We start from the raw sequence: 18771 nt of genomic DNA, 5'->3' as shown, positions 1-18771 counted from the left end.
AAAAAATTTTGGGGGGTAATTATAACCTTGATAAATGTTTTCTTCTTATTTATTTGAATCAATTAATTAGAAATGAAAAGAAAAAAGTGGAAATAGATTAATTATAAACTTCCAGTATTTCTCTAACATTTCAATCAATTACCGACTGCTATCCCCACGAAAACACCAATCATTCTCAACCAAATAGCAAAATTGTTCGCACTCAACTCTGGTTTCTTGTTTCTCTTGCTATTGTTAGTTCTTTAATTTTCGGCAATAAGTTTATTGTGTTCAATCTCGTCTACAAAATACACGGAGCTGCTGTTCTTCTCGGCAGGTAATCACTCAAGACTCCAAATTTAGGATTCTTCCTTTCAGTATTTGTTAAGAGTCATAAACGGATCTCTTTGAGATTCATAAAGCCATTGCTTGGCGCCATTCTGTTTCGGTACACGAATTTGAGTGAGAATCATGTCGAAGATTTCAACAGTCGGATAGTTTCGAGATTTTGTATGTAATACGTTTGATGAAATTCCTGAGTGGCGAAATGCTACATTTACTAAAAATCCCACTGAAAAATCGGGCTGCCGATTTGCTTCCCATACTCTGATACTAAATCTCTGCTTCTGGTTTATTTATGGCTTTACATTGTTAAGATTTCAGCTATCCGTGTATATTCTCAGCTATTTCCATGTAATCGATTGTGCTCAAAGAAAACAATTTAATACCTGATCGATTGGTTTATTGCTTTAATCTTGTGAGTGATGGATTCTTGATACCGCAGCCTGTTTTGCTCCATGATCTCTTTTAGTTGGTTATTTGGTATGAATCTATGTTGAGAGACTGCTCCCTTGATTTTGTTTACTTGACTGAATTCAATGGATTTTCTTTTAGCTTTTTTTTTTATGAAAGCTAACAAGATTGTTTGAAGGGATTGATTCCAAATATTTCGAGGAAAATTTAAATGGGATTGGACAAACTCTTATATTGATTTATCAGTTTTGTTCATTGATATTTTGGCCTGATCTTTTATATTGGCTGGTACTCACCTTAGCATCTAGGAATTTGTAGTTAAAGTCTGTGTACATTGGCAAGCATTCATATGGATTGTCCATTGCATTTCGTAGGAGAATTTGAAACTAAATATTGATTTCATTAGAAAAAAATATCTAGTAACAAAAGAACATTGTAAAGAAAAAGACAATGCTCATGCTTATACTTCTAAGAGTAAAACACACATTTTTTTAACCAAAAATTTGACCTAAAGAAGATGATGACAATTTGATAGGGACCATCCTTATTAAGACTTTTTTCTCTAATTATTGTTGATTTGTCAATATGAACAAAACAAAAAGAATCGCCAGCCTGAAGGTTCTCCACTGGCATCTAAGGTGTCGAGAATTGTGGCTTCTGTTTTTAAGTGCCAGTAATGGGGCTTCTCCGTATTATCCGAAAGATCAAGAGAAAAGAGAAGGAAATGCGCATACTCATGGTGTATGTGACCCTTCTATATGTTTCAACTCTTTTCTCAAATACATATATTTACACCACAGAACTAAATGTTGATTTGCAGGGGTCTTGATAATTCAGGCAAAACAACTATTGTTTTGAAGATAAATGGGGAGGACACAAGTGTCATCAGTCCAACACTAGGCTTTAATATCAAAACTATCACCTACCAAAAGTAAGTTCCCTGTTCTTGTCCTGTATATGTTGAATCTAGCTTGGATCATTTTGAAATTTTGTCATGAAAAGTTATTCAACTGGGGTAATAGGTGTGATTTTTGGGCAGGTATACATTGAACATATGGGATGTTGGGGGACAGAGAACTATAAGATCATATTGGAGGAATTACTTTGAGCAAACTGATGGATTGGTGTGGGTAGTTGATAGCTCAGATCTTAGGAGATTAGATGATTGCAAAATGGAACTTGATAATCTTTTGAAGGAAGAGGTATATGACTTCTGTGTATAACTTGCTCGCGTTTCAACTGACAGGCAAAATATTACAGTTCTGATTAATGGATCTTGTTATGATGTTAATAGTATGGGCTCTTTAAGAGAACTCAACGATTTCTGATTTTTTTGTTAATAGTATTGCTCGTTAAGAGAGAACCCAACGATATCTTGAATAAGAAAATACTCAGCACTTTTTTTTTATAAATTTTTTCTTGTCTAAAAGCTGTCAAAGAAGACAGCCTGTATATATACAAGAGAAACAATAGTTTTCTGAAAGTTATTTCCGGAATTAACTACCTCATTGTCCTTATTTAAACTTATTCTCCCTAATATACATGCTCACACTTAATTCATCATTTTACATATGGCCTGTACTAGCCTATTCTACCCAGTACACTTGTCCACCCACTTAACACATCATTTTTTCTTCCTAATACACATGAATATCTTTTGTACTGTAAGCAGCAGTGTCATGCTTTCAGTTTGTTGGTCATGATGAATTGACAGTGACTCTGCCTAAGCTTTGAGGTTGGTCATCTTTACTGCAGAGGTTGGCAGGGGCATCGTTGCTGATACTAGCAAATAAGCAGGATATTAAAGGTGCTCTCTCACCTGCAGAAATTGCTAAAGTAAGCTTTATTGGTACCTTGACAAGATAGAATTTCCTTGGTCTTTTGTATCTGTAAATCTGCCACATGTATTACAGTTGTCCTTTCAGAATGATGCTCTAATTTGAGGTTTTTTATTCATGTAATTTTGGTTGCCAAATACCCTGTTTAGTTATGGAAATTGCATTGAGTTTTTAAAATTCATATACATTTGTGTATAAACACATGTATAGATGTTGAAAAAATGAAAATAAGACTCTGGGAATAATAGTGAAAGTAAGACATGAGTATAAAAACTATTTTTCATTTGTTTGTGTTATATTTCACTATCATTTTCCGAAATTTGAAAATTATAGTGAAGAAAAGCCATATTTTCGATCAGAATAAATTTCTACAACTAGACATAAGTTACCAAAGCCTTTCCTTGGGGAGATTAACAGCTCCATAGACCCTTAAATGGCCTTGGAGAATAGAGGGATATCTGGAAAATATAACTTTAAACTTGTGTTTGCAGGTACTGAACTTGGAAGCCATGGATAAAAGCCGGCACTGGAAAATTGTGGGATGCAGTGCATATACAGGTGAAGGATTGCTCGAGGGATTCGACTGGTTGGTTCAGGATGTTGCATCCAGGATCTACATGCTTGACTAGTTCATGTCCAAGCCATTTCACTGCAGAAGGCTATTACATCCAAAAGAGGATATTTGATTGAGTTATTATGCAGCTGTATTTAACTTTTGCCTTAGCTATGGTTTTGTCGTGGGCCGCATATAGCCAAATTCTGGATATCTGTTTGTGTGGGGTTGCTGACTCATGATTTTGATGCTTTTGGCTTTTGGTTGTATAAGACAATTTTGAAGTGAATGAATTAATTTGAGGACGAAATATTCTGTACAATTTGTATTTTCAAATAAGTTCTTGCATCAATTTTTGTATCCATTTGGTAATTTACTTTCAATTTTTTTAAAATAAATTTTTGTAAAAAAACTGTCATTTAAAAAACCCGATAAAGTTATGTTTACGTGAATTGTTAGTAAAATAATATTTATTATTATTATTTTTTTTATTGTTATCGATGACTAATTTAAATAATTTTAAAAATTAAATACACATAAATTTAAAAAATAAAAACTAGAAAGCATTAAGATAAAAGCATAAGCACATGTTTTAACAATTAATCATTTCATAGGTAAGATATCTATTGTTAATTATTTAATATTTTAATTATTATTTCTCTTTTTCAATTTAAATTTCTTGGAAAAAAAAATTAATACTTACAGTAATTAAATTAAATTAAATCATAACTAGTCTATTATGTTTATACAACAAGAATGAATATTTTGTATTAATTAAAATTTTATAATTAAAATAATTAAATTAAATTAAATAATAGGTGAAGTTAATGAACACTTAATTAATTGAGTGACTAACTTTTTCTCCCCCTTATATTCTTCATAGTCTTGGTCTAGACTCCCATTAATTAATAAGTGGCATAAAATTAATAATGTGATCAACAATTACAAGTCTTGTTTCTCAATCTCATATACTTGAATTTATAGATGTATATGTTAAAATGAACAATCCCATAACTTGGACAGTTCAAGGGCACATGTGGAGATAAATGGATATGATATAACCAGATTATAAATAAATAGTTAGTATCAAATTCCCAACTATGTTCCAGTTAGATGAACGAAATTTTCAAAAAAAAATTTGCATGTATATAGCAATGAATACAAATATCTCAACAATTTCTTTGCATGTATTACTTCATAATATTATAAAAAAAAATATTATGTTCTAAATACCGAAATACTTGTCAATAGAACTACTAGCCTAAATGGCAGAATCGAACTTCACAATCAATCATTCTTGTTTTTTCCCATTTCTTTATCTTGGATTCTTTATCAGTTATCAACCATAAGGAGATGACAAAAAGGGAATGAAGAGGATTCAGGAACATAAACTTCATACATTAGGACTTGCAATGAGTGCAGTAAGAGCTATAGAGCTTCATCAATGAGGTTTTCTGTGAGAGCTTTAGTAAGTCCCATCACAGTATCAGCTGTTCCCACCTGTCAAAACCAAATTGATGCTCATCTCAGATGAAATTCTTGTATAAATATTATGTACATATATATATATATATATATAGCTTAATGCACGATCACTTCAACAATTTTAGAAGGATCACAGATAAAAGAGAAAAAAAACCTTCAAAGCTCAATGAATGAAACTGCTGTTGTGCCATATGAAAATTGAACAAATAGATCAAAGAAGAAAAGACATTAAAATTTTTATATAGCTTGATTGACATAGCCTCCTCTATATCGGGAAATGAAATCAATTTCACTGTAGAAAATTTTAGGGAGTATAATATATTTCTCTTTTTCAAACCCTAAAGCCTAAAACTCGCATGTTTAAATCTCACAAACTAGCAGTGATCGAGTTTTAGAGGTAAAATACAGATATATATATATATATATGTACTGATTTCAAGAAAATACTTAAAATACACTACGCTGTACCAGTGTATGAAAAATATCTTATTGAGTTGTATTTAATCTTATAAAATTAAAACACAATAGAATAATCACAAAAATAAAGTTCAGCTAAAGCTTTTCACAAGCACTAGTTTGACAGCCTACAGTCTGCAAAGATGGGAGAAAATTGAAATGAAAATTCAGAAACTTGTTTATACCAACAAGGTATGGATCTAGTATAGCAAAAGAAATTTGAGTATGAAGATGAAAATAGCAGGAAGTAATAAATGAGCAAGTGATTTAAGCAGATGGAGAAAGGAGGAGCTGACCACAGTGTCAACAAAGGGCAGTGTTAATGGATGCTCCAGCATCAGACCTCCAGCAACATTGAGTGAAATTCCCTCCTCAATCTAGTCAAAGGCTTAAATCAATTCACTTGTTTACAAATTATTCAATCTGTGAAGATGGTGAAGTGAAATAAGAGAGTTTATTACAGAGTAATTTACCATATTGTCAATGACCTCTTCTGGTATGTCGTGGAAATAAACCTGCAAAACTCAAACTACCAACTGATAGCTAACTTCCAAACCCAAGAAAATAGCTAATATTTGAACAGTTCAGCCAAACAATAAAGGGAAATTTTGAACTGTGGTTAAATTAAAATAGTCATTTTATGTATGAAAATGCATTACTTTACAAAAGAAGAGCAAAATCTACTGGATGCGCTCAGACTTTTTAATGTAAGTGTGCACCAGTGTCAGACGCAACATGAAATTGGTGTGGCTATATGATCGATGTCTGGTAGCTGATGTACATGTCGGACACTTAATATTTTAGAAACGGAGATTATGATATACTACAATACAAAAACAATGATGAAAATTCATGATTTACAAGTTGAAATAGAACAAATAAAACAACATAGATGTTCTTGAATGTCTAAATTCTTCACATTTTTGTATAATAGAGGTTTAATCAGTTAAACAAGTTGTTCTAAAGACTGTATTTTGTTATGTATGTAACAACTTTTAGCTTCCAAAAAACTTATATTAGTTCTATGACTTTAATATCAAATAAACAGAGGTAGCCATATCAAACGTTTGCACTATTAGACTGAATATATTTATCTTTGGTTATAAAAATTATAAATTCTGACTTGGATTCATACCCGTACAAAGTACTTATTCGCGAGTTCAAGCAACATAGACCATTTTAGGATGTCCCAAGTTAAATTACTTGGACAAATTGAATGAAGGTCCTAACTGTTGTGAGACTATTAACTTAAGCACCCTTAAGCATCTAATAGATATTTTCAAATAAATTCTAACAGAATACGTAAAGTTACTTTTAAAGATCTGATAAGTATTCTAATAGCATACTTCAAGTTATTTGCCAAATGAAGATCAAGCAAGCTTGAAACATACCTCTGCCTTATCCCATCCTCCTTTCTTTATTCCAGTCTTCAAGTTGGTCACAAGTACAGATCCCACAACTGCTGCATGACCACCAGAATAACCTGCAACCACGTACAAATTTTATGCTGCATCCAAACTATAGTGGACAACAGAGATGTTATAAGATGAAACCCATCAAGAAGAAGAAAAAAAAAAACCTTTGATAAATTCTCTTGCTTCTTCCTTGCTGGATGGCTTTTCTCTGATCATCCCTTTGTAAACCACCACCTCCAAATCCATTACATAAAGTGATAAGAAACAAAAAGTAACAAAGATTGAATTCATTAATTTCATGCGGTAATCACTTGAATTGTAATACAGCTAGCTCTAAGCTGTTTTCTGATATACTGAATTGGGGTACTTTTCTTTTGAGATAAGTAAAAAGGACTGAGCTGGACTATTAACAAAATGGCAAAAAAGGGATTAGAAAAAAAAGAGTAAAAGCAATTACTGTGTCTGCAGTAATTAACAATGTGACATGACCATCATCCTCCTCCTCCATTTCACTAGTCTTTTCCAGTCTTGATATTATAGCATCTGCCTAGGAAAAGAATTCAAGGTAAGCCCATTATAGAGATAACTGAAAATCATTTTTTGGGTTCTCTCTGAATCATTTTTTCAAACATTTGGCAGGAACCACAAATGGCACAAATCAAAAAGTTCCTCCAGTTGATAATCCAACCGTCTATAACCTAATTTAAATACAACTCCATGTACCCAAAATCACAAATGAAGCAAGTCTCAAGTATCCAGTAAAGAAGCCATGTATACCTTGGCCTCAGCCAGAGCCATTACCAAATCTTCAGGCTTTTCTTTTCTAATTTCTTTTTCATCTATATCTGCAGTCTAAAATCCCTAAAAACCCAATTAGGATATTACCAAGAAATGGAAGATAAAAACAGAAAAAATAAACATTCAAAGGAAAAATTACAGGGAGAAAGAACATACCACGACTGTGAACTCATATCCCATCTCAGCTAGAATTCTTTTCCTAGCCATTGATTTTGAACCAAGCACAATCTGTTCAAAAAAAAAAAAAGGTACATTTAAATAATATTTTCACAAATTTTTTACAAAGATATAAACTCTCCTAAAGGATTTCTCACACTAATTTTACACTCAGAATCCCATCATGTAAACAGATTGTAAAGTGTTTCTATATATCTATAAAATATATATTTATACATAACATTAGTTTTTCTTTGTCGCTTCTAGCTTTAATTAACTATAGTATCCAACCAAGCACGCCACACAGAAGTGCTTATTAGCTTGTTCCAATAATTATATCATTTGGGTTTTTAGCTTTCAAAAATAAAAAATAAAAAACTCTGACAGTTGACTAAAAAAAATTGCGGCTACCTAACAGAAAAAGACATGAGTGGAAAGTAAGAACCTTAAACGGGTTTCGGTTTCTGGTCGGGGCCATGTCTCCTCTGCTACTCGGTCGGAGCTCCGCTTTGTTCGGAGAAAGATGCTGTGTCGTGTAGATGGGCTGTGCATATTTATATACTAATACGGTATTTACACATGATAATCGGCCTTTTCATTTTTTGACATCTACTGTTAAGTGTGCTGCGGTGCTGACTTTTATGCTAGTTGGCCAATGGTAGGATGACACGTGGTTATTACCACAATTATCATGCGCATAACTGTAATATGTTTCACCTTACATAACTAACGTACTTTTAAAATATTTTAATCTCGTATTAAAAAAATATATAATTTTTAAATTTTATATAACAATTTAAATCATACTATTAATAATTTTAACTTAAATTTTTTAATACAAATTATTTGAATCCAAAAAATTATTAAATTAATAATATTTAAATTCAAAACATTATAAATAATATTAAACCGTGTGTTAATTCAGTAATTTTAATTAATATAATTTTAAATTTTATAAATTTTTAATATATAATTTATGATTATATAATGTGAGTAAATTAAGTATTTATGGAGATATTATAATATTTTAAAATTATAATAAAAAATATATAATTATTAAGTTGTATATAAAAACTTAAACCATATGGTACAAATAACTTAGAATTTAGACTCTTAAAATTTAGTGGTATGGATTAAAAAAATTATTGAATTAATTTATGTTACCATTTTACTTTTCTCATTTTTTTAAACAATAATTATTGATAAATATTTAAACTCTCAAGGGTCCCACCTCAGCTACCTTAATTCCGTCATCCTGATTCCTGCAAAAGAAAGAAAGCAAAGAAAATGAAAATGCTGACGGTGACACCCTCTGTCACTATGAAACGATACTCCATTAAAGGGCCAGTCAATGAGCTCGGCGTCGATTACAGACCAACAAAGCTTCCTTAGGTTCAGAAATGTGGCGAAGTTGCTCTAGCAACAGTAGCGCCGGTCTCACACGCGAGCTCAAGGAAAAGAAATGGGACGCACTGGTGATTGGCGGCTGCCACAACGGTTTGACGGCCGCCGCTTATCTGGCTCGGGGCGGCCTCTCCGTTGCCGTTCTCGAGCAGCGCCACATTGTTGGCGGAGCGGCCGTCACCGAGGAGCTCATTCCCGGCTTTAAGTTCTCCCGCTGCAGCTACCTCCAAAGTCTCCTCCGCCCTTCCGTTGTTAGGTATATACATGTATATATATATATACATATATAAACTAATATATTGTGTTTAAGAGCTATTTGTAAAAGGTTCGTATAAAATTTTCTTTACGAAGGGAACTGGCGCTGAAGAGGCATGGATTAAAGTTGTTGAAGCCAACTGCTTCGTCGTTTACGCTGTGTTTGGACGGGAGCTATCTCCTTTTGGGGTCAAACAAGGAACGTGACTACTTGGAGTTATCAAAATTCTCCAAGCGCGATGCAGAATCTTATCCACGCTACCTATCTCTGCTTGTGAGTATGATTTTAGCAGCCCCGGAAGTTGAGAAAAGGAGGCAAATATATAATTAAAGTAGGCGTGTTAATCGATACAATTTTCTGTAACTTCAATACTCAATAGTCTGATATCATTAGTTTCTAATATGTATGAACTTTTTATTTTTTCCGAGCATTATTCATGTTGCCGTGCAATTCTTCTTCTTCCTGCATTGCAGATACGAAGCTCAGTTACACAAATTCTGTAAATTGATGGATTTTCTTTTAGATTCACAGTCCTAAAACTCTACGTGAAAGTTCGTCTGTAAAACATCTGTTGAGAGATAAGTTGCAGAAATCAGTATTTTGGGCTCAATGTCTACAGCATATCCTCGCCTTGGGACAAAAAGATTTGGTGCAAGGGTTAATCTTTTTTAGGATAGATCCTTTTATCCATTTATCTTTTTTGTTATTGAATCTGTTGTTAGGCCTCTCGTTCAGTCATTTTTATCCCATGATTGAGTTCCTTCAGGGACCCGGTGGGAGCGGTTTGTGTGAGGATAGCAGTTATATAAGTTATAGTGAATAGGTTATCTACTAGCTTAATTTTTTGGGAGAAATGGTTATAAGTTATTCCTCATCGATTAGGTATCCATTTTACTGCAGTATCTGCCTAATTGTTGTTTTTCCTTTTGTTAATATGTGTTACAATATTTCTTTGGACAGGGAATTCATGGATTTTCTTTTGTCCCCAACGTCAAAGATTCTGAATAGTGAATTTTTCCTAGTCCTGTTGGTCTGTTTAATGTGCCTGGACTGTTAAATGGTAGCATGACATTAATGAATCTCTGTATTGAATTTCTTTTCTATAAACAATGTGAAACTGAAATTGGATTTTAAACTGCTCTGCATATTATGAGTTGCACTGTTATTTTATAGTTACTTCATGATCTTGTTGTCTTAAAAGACATTTCTAGATTTCTTGAATACTATAATTATCTTATTAACCATTCATTTTAAGCAAGCCACTCATAAACTACGTTAATTTTATTAATTTCATTTTCTTGGTTTATTTTATAGACTGATGTCCTGAAGGCAACCCTAGCAGCAGATGCTATTATTGGGAGTATGGTAAGGCTTTATTTATTTGCAAGGTACAAAACTTGAACATGTGAACAACCACATTTTAATTTAATTACGGTATGTTTTTCCAATTCTGTAAACTCTTCTTACCATTTTAGATACAGTTGTCTGGTGGATATAGCTTTTTATCCTGCCTGCTAGTTTAATCTCTCTCAAATTTATTGTCTTGAAGGCAAGTATTCATACACCTGGGAGTGGCTATGTGTTGCTACATCATGTAGTGGGTGAAATAGACGGTGAACGCAATATTTGGATGTAAGTATCCTATATCCACACTCTCAAACTGTGATCAATTGGGTTGTTGTATATCACCAAACACTGTCAAACTTGAACTATTATCCCCACACTTTTTGCCATTTTTGTTCCTGTTATGAACTTGATCAATACTATGGTTCTCTTTTCTTGTTCTTCCCAGAACATGAAATTGATGATTATATAAGACTTACACCAATTTCTGTTTTGACAGCTAGATACACCTATCGATGTTATGAACCAATTTAAATTCATGATCTTCATATCACTGTTTAGAGGTGCAGCATCAATCATGTTCTCAAATTCATATCTGTTGCCATTTGAACATGAGCTTAATTACTGATATCAGGCACTGCTTGTAGGCATGTTGAAGGTGGCATGGGTTCAGTATCCCAGGCCATAACTAGTGCTGCTATGGAAGCTGGGGCATACATTCTAACAAACATCGAGGTATATTGTATTCTTTCCGTAATTATACAAGTTTCTCATGTTGCATCAGAATGTTTAGACTCTCAGTCATCCCACTTCATATTAAGGATACTTCCATGCAAAATAACTTAATTTTCGATCTTTCACATATTTCTCAATGAGACCATCACAAGATTGGGTAAATTTTGTAGTTTAGTTGGTACAGCAGACTGACATAGAGGCTTAACCAAAATGCTAATGTTTTCTTCTTGTTTAACCCTGTTTCATCTCTGTCTGGCATCTAACAGGCTAGTTCAATATCTCTCTCTCTACATATATATCTATCTCTTAGTAGTCTTATGAGACCTGCTTGCATTGGCATTTTATGAGGTATCTATGTTTCTCTTTTTGAGAATCTTGCTAAATAGGTTTCAAAAATTATGACTGAAGACACCGGCATTGTAAATGGGGTTAGTTCATTTCTTGAATGACCAGACTTGGTAAATGATTTTAGTATTTTGTCAAAGTTTCCAGATGTCTTACCATATTAAGAATGAAGGTATTACTGGCTGATGGAACAAGACTCAATGCTTCAGTTGTTTTGTCAAATGCAACTCCTTACAAGACTTTCATGGTAAATGCCTAGTTTTTTTGTCTTTCTATGATCTGATGGAGCATTGGAAAACTATTGATACATTTAGAAAGTATGCCTTAAAAACATTTTATCAGTATGATGAAAATATAGATTTATATAAGTTTCTCATCTTACCTCTGTTAATGGCCATTTCTTTTTAAGAAAGTTATTCTTATGACAGGACTTGATGCCTCAAGATGTCCTACCTGTTGATTTTGTTTGTGCAATCAAGTACTCAGATTATACATCTGTAAGATTAGTTATTTCCAATTGTTCGTCAGCGTTAACCAGTATCTGTCATAGTTTCCCAGTTTGGTCTTTCATCAAGCAGCCAAGTAAATATGATTTTTTAAAAAGTTTGTGTGTGTTTGGGGTGATATAGATCCTAATATGAACAAAAAGGAGGTGTATAATTGCTATTAACACAATGCTTGAAAGAGTTCTATGGAGAAAACTGGTAAAATAAGAAGGGGGTGGAGAAGTAGGGGTAAGGATGAAGTAGAACGGGTTGTTTAAGATGTACTGACTATGGTCTATTGCTGAACTGGAACAGGGAACTACAAAAATTAATGTTGCTGTGGACAACTTGCCTCAATTCCAATGCTTAAAGTCGAGTCACGAAGAGGTGGGCCTTCAGCATACAGCTGTTATTCGCATTGCTTGTGAAAGGTACATGCTAACATATTCGCTGAGACCTTTTGATACTCATCAGCTCTAAATCTTGTTGGATCCACGTGTTCAATACACTCATCATGGAAAACATAGAATCTCCTGCTCTCCTCTGTATTTTAAACTTGAATGTCATGCTCCTATGCTGTATTTAAACTTGCTGCAAGTTTCTATACCTCACAGTATATTTCATCTGTCTGCATGAACTTCTATACGAGCTGCCACTATGTCACATGGCTATCAATTTTGGGACTTTACAGAAAATCATCCCCGAGCTTTCTAAGTGTATATTGTATACTTATTAATTTTTTTCAAAAGACAAGAATAAACTCATTGACTTTATAGCTTCGCTCACTCTTAATTTTATATATCGTCTTCAATTACAATCCATTAGCATTGAGGAGATTGGCTCAGCTTGTCGAGATGCTTGGAATGGCTTGCCGTCAAGAAGGCCTATTATGGAGACGACAATTCCTTCTTCAATGGATAAAACTATTTCTCCTCATGGTATAACTACCATTAATCTTTTCACGGCTTGCTTGATATTTTTAGTGTGACTCCATATGCATCTTGTCTATGAAGTCTGAAATTTTATTAAACGTGCTTGATAAAAGATGGAGTAAGACCAAAAGTTATGTCCTTATTCAATCCTGAGTTGCATAACTAAATTCACCTGCAGTATGACCCCATATTTATTTTCTGTAGGTAAGCATGTTGTTAGCTTATTCACACAATACACACCCTATAAACCCTCAGATGGTAGCTGGGAAGATCCTCCATACAAAGTCAGTTATAAGTCCAATTGACAGCATTATATATTTGTATGCATGCAGCTGTGCTTTTTGTATATGCAGTAACTTGCCAATCCCAATTATTTATGAGGTTGTCCACGTTTATCAGTTACTAAATGATGATTCTTTGTAGGAATCTTATGCGCGGAGATGTTTCAATTTGATTGATGAATATGCCCCTGGCTTCAGCTCATCGGTCATTGGCTTTGACATACTAACACCACCAGATCTCGAAAGGGAATTTGGTTTAACAGGCAGTTTATTCCATCCATGGTCAAGACCTCTATATTATTACATCCATGAGTGACAACATAGATGTTTTTGTATCTTTTAGTAACAAAACTATTTCAGCATAAGGAAATATAAAATGAACTTGAGATAGAATAGTAATAACAATTGTGAACAAACATATTTTTGGCTGCTAATATTGAATTTGCTAACCTTTCTATTTATGCAATAGGGGGTAATATTTTTCATGGTGCCATGGGTTTAGACTCACTTTTCTTGATGCCCCCTATCAAAGGATGGTAATTTCTAACATCTGAAACTCAAAGTACCTATTGACTAGGATGATCTGGGGTAAAAATCAAGATTCAATTAAAGCTTCCTCTGTATCTTTTAGCCCTTGTAACACTGAAATCTGGTTTTATTTTAATATACAGGTCAGATAATCGGACACCAGTAAGAGGTTTGTACATGTGTGGGAGCGGAACACATCCCGGAGGTGGAGTGATGGGTGCACCTGGTAGGAATGCTGCCCGTATTGTCCTTAAAGATTTCAAAAAACATTCTGGTTGAGGAATTTTTTCAGGCCAGTTCTGGAAATTGCTAATATTAAGTGCCTGTTTCGTCCTTGCTGGGTTTATAATTCTGTACTCTGCATGTAAATATATGTAGTAATGTTGGTATCCAGTTGCTGCATTGCTACAAGGCTGTCCATTTTATATGTACTAAAGATTCTAATTCCTAAATCTACCTGTAGGCAAAGTGCAGAAGTTATTGCTACTAGTTTTTGACGACCCAATTTGGATAACAATATTAAGAAAATGTTATTTACAACACAATTCAAATCCATTCAACAATGCTCTTAGTTATGTTAGACAATTTATTATGGTCTAACATATTAGAACTTGATACTGTAACTATAACAATTATTCGATGACATTAGACATTTTGAGCAGCATGACATCACCGGCGGTGCAATCGTGACTGAAGGAGCTTATTCCTGGCTTCATGTTCTTCCGCTGCAGCTCCCTCCAAAGCCTCCTCCGCCCTTACATCACCAGGTTCACTAACCCCAATTTTGTTCCTTTCTTCTATATCAAGCTCAGCTGTGTATTTGTTCAATGTGCTGTTTGTTTGTCTTTCTTTTTATTTCCTTTTAATGGAGAGTTGGCTGCAAAAGAAAAACCTTCCCTGTTCATGTCCTGTTTGGATGGCGCTCTCTTATTTGGGCTGAATCAGGAGCTTAATCATTCTGAGATTTCCCAAGTTCCCAAACTAAACCCTGATGCTTATCCAAGGTGTCATCCTTCCTGTTCTCTTAATTTTGTGATCATGGCAAGTCTTTAGGATTTAGTATTTGATGAAACTTGGATAAAACCGATGATCGAAGTTCTTAGAGAGAATGGAAGTAAGGCTGATTACATCAGTTGTTTTATCAATATTCTCTATCTTTTTTGGCAACAGAAGAGTATGATTTTGTGTTGTCTGGGGTGCAGCTTACGTGATTGATACTGAAATGTAAGTAAACTTGCGTATGACTGCAGCAGCTCATGGTGGTTCAACTCTTTAAAATAATTAAACTCTACATTCAATTTGCTATCTTAAAATTAGTTGAAGTGTTACACAAATATACATCTCTTATACATACAAGATTACATATGAATTTAAAAAATAAAACTAAAAGATATTTTCATGTCCCAACTAGAATAATTTTCCATTCCCTTCCCCTTTTCAATCTAATCCACTCCATCCAAGGACACCCTAGAAGAGCAATTGTAATATGTTTAATTCCTCAATAAGTGTAGAGAGAATGAGTACCGTTTCATGCTTAAGATTAGAAGCTCACACGCTAGACAAACTCTATTGAAAGAAACAGCAAATCCAACAATCAATCTCTGTATATTAATGTGTAGATGCATAATCTGTCCACCAGTACAAGAAACCAATTTTTCAGTTTTCACCAGTCTAACAAAAAGTTCTACCGACTTTGCCAACGAGAGCGTAAGGAATATAAAGATCATTTCACAGATAAGATTACAGGCTCAGTTGCTGAACAAGCTCCGTTGAAAGAAACAGTATATGATACAACAAAATCGACTCCATTGATGAGAATATATATCATCTATGCACAAGTACAAGAAAAACATTTTTATAAAGCAGAATTCCTTATTTCATTGGTAATGGAATGCACTAGCGACCTCGCCAACTAGAGACAGATTTGGAAACAAGTGAAATGGCATTGGAAGATGCTTCTAACCTGCATAATATTAGAGACCTCATGCTGTTAAGTCCATATAAGCCATATCTGATAATACAAACCAGACACCACCAACCTCAACAAACAAATACACATGCATGCAGATGCACACATACAAGTGCACACACACACACACAGAGGGAGAAGGGGAGAGACAGAGAGAGAGTACTTTGATATTTCTTCAACAGCCTTCAAAACTTCTGTGGAACTTGTTTCCAGCACCTGACCTCCAAATATGATCTCATCTAGTATAGTATGCATCTACAAAAGATTCATGAATCTTAAATTCACCTATATTATAATTGTAAAACAGATGGGACTCGGATTTTAATATCCATGTTCCCTTTACCAAGGAAATAGAAAAGAATAAGACCTTGAAAATTGAGATCCACCACAGAATGAATCAAACTAATCAGACAAACCCAGAAAAGAGTAGACATTTAACCAGCCCAATTTGAGAACACATCAAATAAGCATAGAAATTAGACAAAATTAATTACCCCTTTGTGATGATAATTAACATAACATTTTTCACTTTTTTAATGTTAATAACATAAATTGTTAGCACTTTTAGCAGTTATTATTTTATAAATAAATTTTTGAACCAGTGGTTCCAGTACTAAATCACTAGTCAACTATTAAATCAGGGCCTTGATTAGTTTGATGATTGGTTCAGTTTTAATAACATTTTACTGAGAAAGAACTAGAGAGAGGAATCCTTGCATCTATCGAGCAACATGAACAAGGAAGCTCATCTCATGATGACATATATATTGGAAATGAAATCCCTAGTTCAACTGCATATCATGAAAATACTGCAGTAAATTAGCAGCCATAAACAGTGAAGCAACGCACATGATTATTGCAATATTATTGCTACTAATAAATGAAATGAATTCTCAACCTTGCTATAATTGAACACAATATCAAGCTCGCACACGTTCTTGAAGCATTTGTCCAAGGTTTCAACAAAAACTGAAGGAGATAAAGTCGAGTCAGCAAATCTTCTAATCAAATAAACAACTTAAAAAGAGGAAATACACGAATTAACATAAACAATGTTATCCATGATGGACCTTGCTTGTCAACAAAACATGGAATGATAAATTTGCAATTTAAGACATGAACCCTGCCTTTTCTCTTTGAGGGAGAACCTATAGTGATTCGGAGACATTGTGTAACTTTCTAACAATACTATAATTTTTATAGTAATCATCTAACATTGTGTAGTAACTTAATTACACAATATTGGATTATTACACAAAGTTACTTATTTTGAAACATTAGAAGATTTGCTTGTATGCATTATGCCTCCAAGGCACCATGGTAGAACCCATTATTTGAGTTGTTATAATAATCCCAAACTGCCTATAGAACTATGGTTGCCTTAATTGGGCCTTATCCACCAAAAATATCATGGATATGAACAGATTAAAGAACATGCTCAATAAAAAGGAAAAAGCTGGATTTAGTAACAACATGAAAAGCATGCAAATAATGAATAGTGATTAGTGGTCCATCATTGTTTCATATTCTTGTTACTGTGATGTAGCCATTCCTCAAACTGACAGATAACTCAATTATCAAAATGATCCTTTCTAAATTTATCTCCCACGATATGCATATCAGGTTGTAACCAACATTGCATTCAATCATGCAGATATCCAAAGGAAAATAATTAAGTTTTAAAGGAAGGATCAACCATGAAGTAGCAACTGCATGTAAGATTACCAATGAAAATCTTACATTCAGTATCCCGGATAGTGTCTTATTCATGAATCCTTAGTAAATGAGGTACCAAATTTACCTTGTATCAGGTCAAGCATTGCTAGTTCATTTTCAGAATTATCAAAAATAAAGACAAAGTAAAGAGTTGCGAAATGCTTGTACACAAGGCGAGAATTCTGCAGAAAGATAAGATAGATGAGTATAAGTTTCTTGCATATCCTATACTACTAATACAAAAGCACACAAGGATGCTACACAACACTTTTTTCCACAAAAAGCTTCACAGATGAATTCATACCGGTAGATAAGAATTACACCACTTCCATCACAAGCATGCTACTCAAGTTATCCAGTTTCTCAACAGTATTAAAAAAAAAAAACGTGCAGCGTGGAACAAATGAATTTTATAAAATGTAAATTGATTCGAAAATATTAATTTTTATACACCAGTTGTTCCAAACATGAATTTTTAGTTTCAGATAAATTCTAAATGAAATAAGAATAATACATATGAAATTTCACAAATAAAAGAAAAAACTAGTCTATGACAACCAACATTTCAAATTCTATACAACTTTAGAATTAGTTGGGAGAGAATACCGGGCCAAAGACTGAATCAGCCTCCAGAAAATTGCTTACATTCTCGGCTCGACTGCACAAGACTGTATGAGGATCAAGAATCAAAACCGAAACGAAAAGGAAGAAATTAAGCATAAAAGCGACCAAAAGAAAACAAAAACCAGAGTGGAATCTAATTTTAGAGTAAATCATAATTGCAACCGTGATAGCTATTAACGAACACTTTCATCTCATCCGAACAAAGTTTTGAATCGACTGGAACAGATTTAACCTCAATAAAATCGTGCTTGTGCGGAAGAGAAAAGAGAACCTGAAAAGATACCGCGCATAAGTTCCTGCTGCTTCTCGAAAGGCTGAATTCACACAACAATTGAACTCAAATTAATCACTGAAATGATATTTACGGGAAAAAAAAAAAAAAGATCGTGATATTACATATAACATGTACAAAGTTTCGACAGACCTGAAAATCATAAAATTTTGCAAGACGGGGCTTGCCTTGGGTGTTCATCACCATCACGGCTTTAATCATATCTGCTTCTCAGTGAATTGCCTCGTTCTTCCCGCTCCCCACTCTCGTGGCTTAGATAATCGCAGTCTCCCAGATCAAACAAGAGTTCTTCACATTGCATTCATATCCACCGGAACTATATAATTATGACTTTGCCCATAAAATATTGAAAATGCCATATTTTTACCATGTCGCCCCAAAGCCCACTGGGCTCACTTAACTAGTTACTGAGCCTGGTGTGTGGTCC

General features: G+C 33.8%; 4 protein-coding genes across 7 annotated transcripts; 2 read left to right on the top strand and 2 right to left on the bottom strand.

Moving 5' to 3' along the window:
- Positions 1-127: 127 nt before the first annotated feature.
- TTN5 (ADP-ribosylation factor family protein) lies at positions 128-3433 on the top strand. The gene is made up of 6 exons (XM_088217329.1): positions 128-316; positions 1335-1473; positions 1553-1663; positions 1772-1934; positions 2488-2568; positions 3062-3433. Exons 2-6 carry the CDS (start codon positions 1409-1411, stop codon positions 3197-3199), a joined length of 558 nt encoding a protein of 185 aa, XP_088073455.1. The 5' UTR covers positions 128-316; positions 1335-1408; the 3' UTR covers positions 3200-3433.
- An 855-nt stretch (positions 3434-4288) lies between these two features.
- Positions 4289-8029, bottom strand: LOC110822256 (Maf-like protein). 4 transcript variants are annotated; one of them, XM_022052316.2, is made up of 9 exons: positions 7879-8028; positions 7434-7505; positions 7257-7331; positions 6937-7026; positions 6644-6713; positions 6456-6547; positions 5538-5579; positions 5361-5441; positions 4289-4623 (listed from the first exon to the last, which is right to left on the bottom strand). In XM_022052316.2, the coding sequence occupies exons 1-9, from the start codon at positions 7909-7911 to the stop codon at positions 4552-4554; spliced, it is 627 nt and encodes a 208-aa protein (XP_021908008.1). In that variant the 5' UTR covers positions 7912-8028; the 3' UTR covers positions 4289-4551. The 4 variants fall into 4 exon arrangements, with proteins under 4 accessions (XP_021908008.1, XP_088073453.1, XP_021908010.1 ...); XM_088217327.1 differs by lacking the exon at positions 7879-8028 and adding an exon at positions 7676-7707; XM_022052318.2 differs by lacking the exon at positions 7879-8028 and adding an exon at positions 7592-7701.
- A 641-nt stretch (positions 8030-8670) lies between these two features.
- LOC110822154 (uncharacterized) lies at positions 8671-14288 on the top strand. The gene is given in 17 exon segments (XM_088217328.1): positions 8671-9093; positions 9189-9366; positions 9580-9617; positions 9619-9744; positions 10054-10114; positions 10408-10458; positions 10643-10725; positions 11085-11172; positions 11559-11600; positions 11690-11764; positions 11946-12014; positions 12318-12433; positions 12828-12940; positions 13139-13218; positions 13358-13478; positions 13685-13751; positions 13887-14288. Coding segments are annotated over 17 exon segments (1704 nt in total). The 5' UTR covers positions 8671-8833; the 3' UTR covers positions 14023-14288.
- Positions 14289-15329: 1041 nt separating this feature from the next.
- Positions 15330-18739, bottom strand: LOC110822235 (Clathrin adaptor complex small chain family protein). Its single transcript, XM_022052289.2, has 7 exons — positions 18477-18739; positions 18324-18366; positions 18035-18096; positions 17514-17610; positions 16611-16681; positions 15876-15967; positions 15330-15706 (listed from the first exon to the last, which is right to left on the bottom strand). The coding sequence occupies exons 1-7, from the start codon at positions 18543-18545 to the stop codon at positions 15640-15642; spliced, it is 501 nt and encodes a 166-aa protein (XP_021907981.1). The 5' UTR covers positions 18546-18739; the 3' UTR covers positions 15330-15639.
- Positions 18740-18771: the final 32 nt, after the last annotated feature.

This window comes from Carica papaya, chromosome 4, assembly GCF_054855325.1.
Source record: "Carica papaya isolate Zhongbai chromosome 4, ASM5485532v1, whole genome shotgun sequence".
In the NCBI taxonomy this organism is placed as follows: Eukaryota; Viridiplantae; Streptophyta; class Magnoliopsida; order Brassicales; family Caricaceae; genus Carica; species Carica papaya.
The sequence above is the reverse complement of the archived record's forward strand: the minus strand, read 5'-3'. Positions and strand labels throughout refer to the sequence as shown.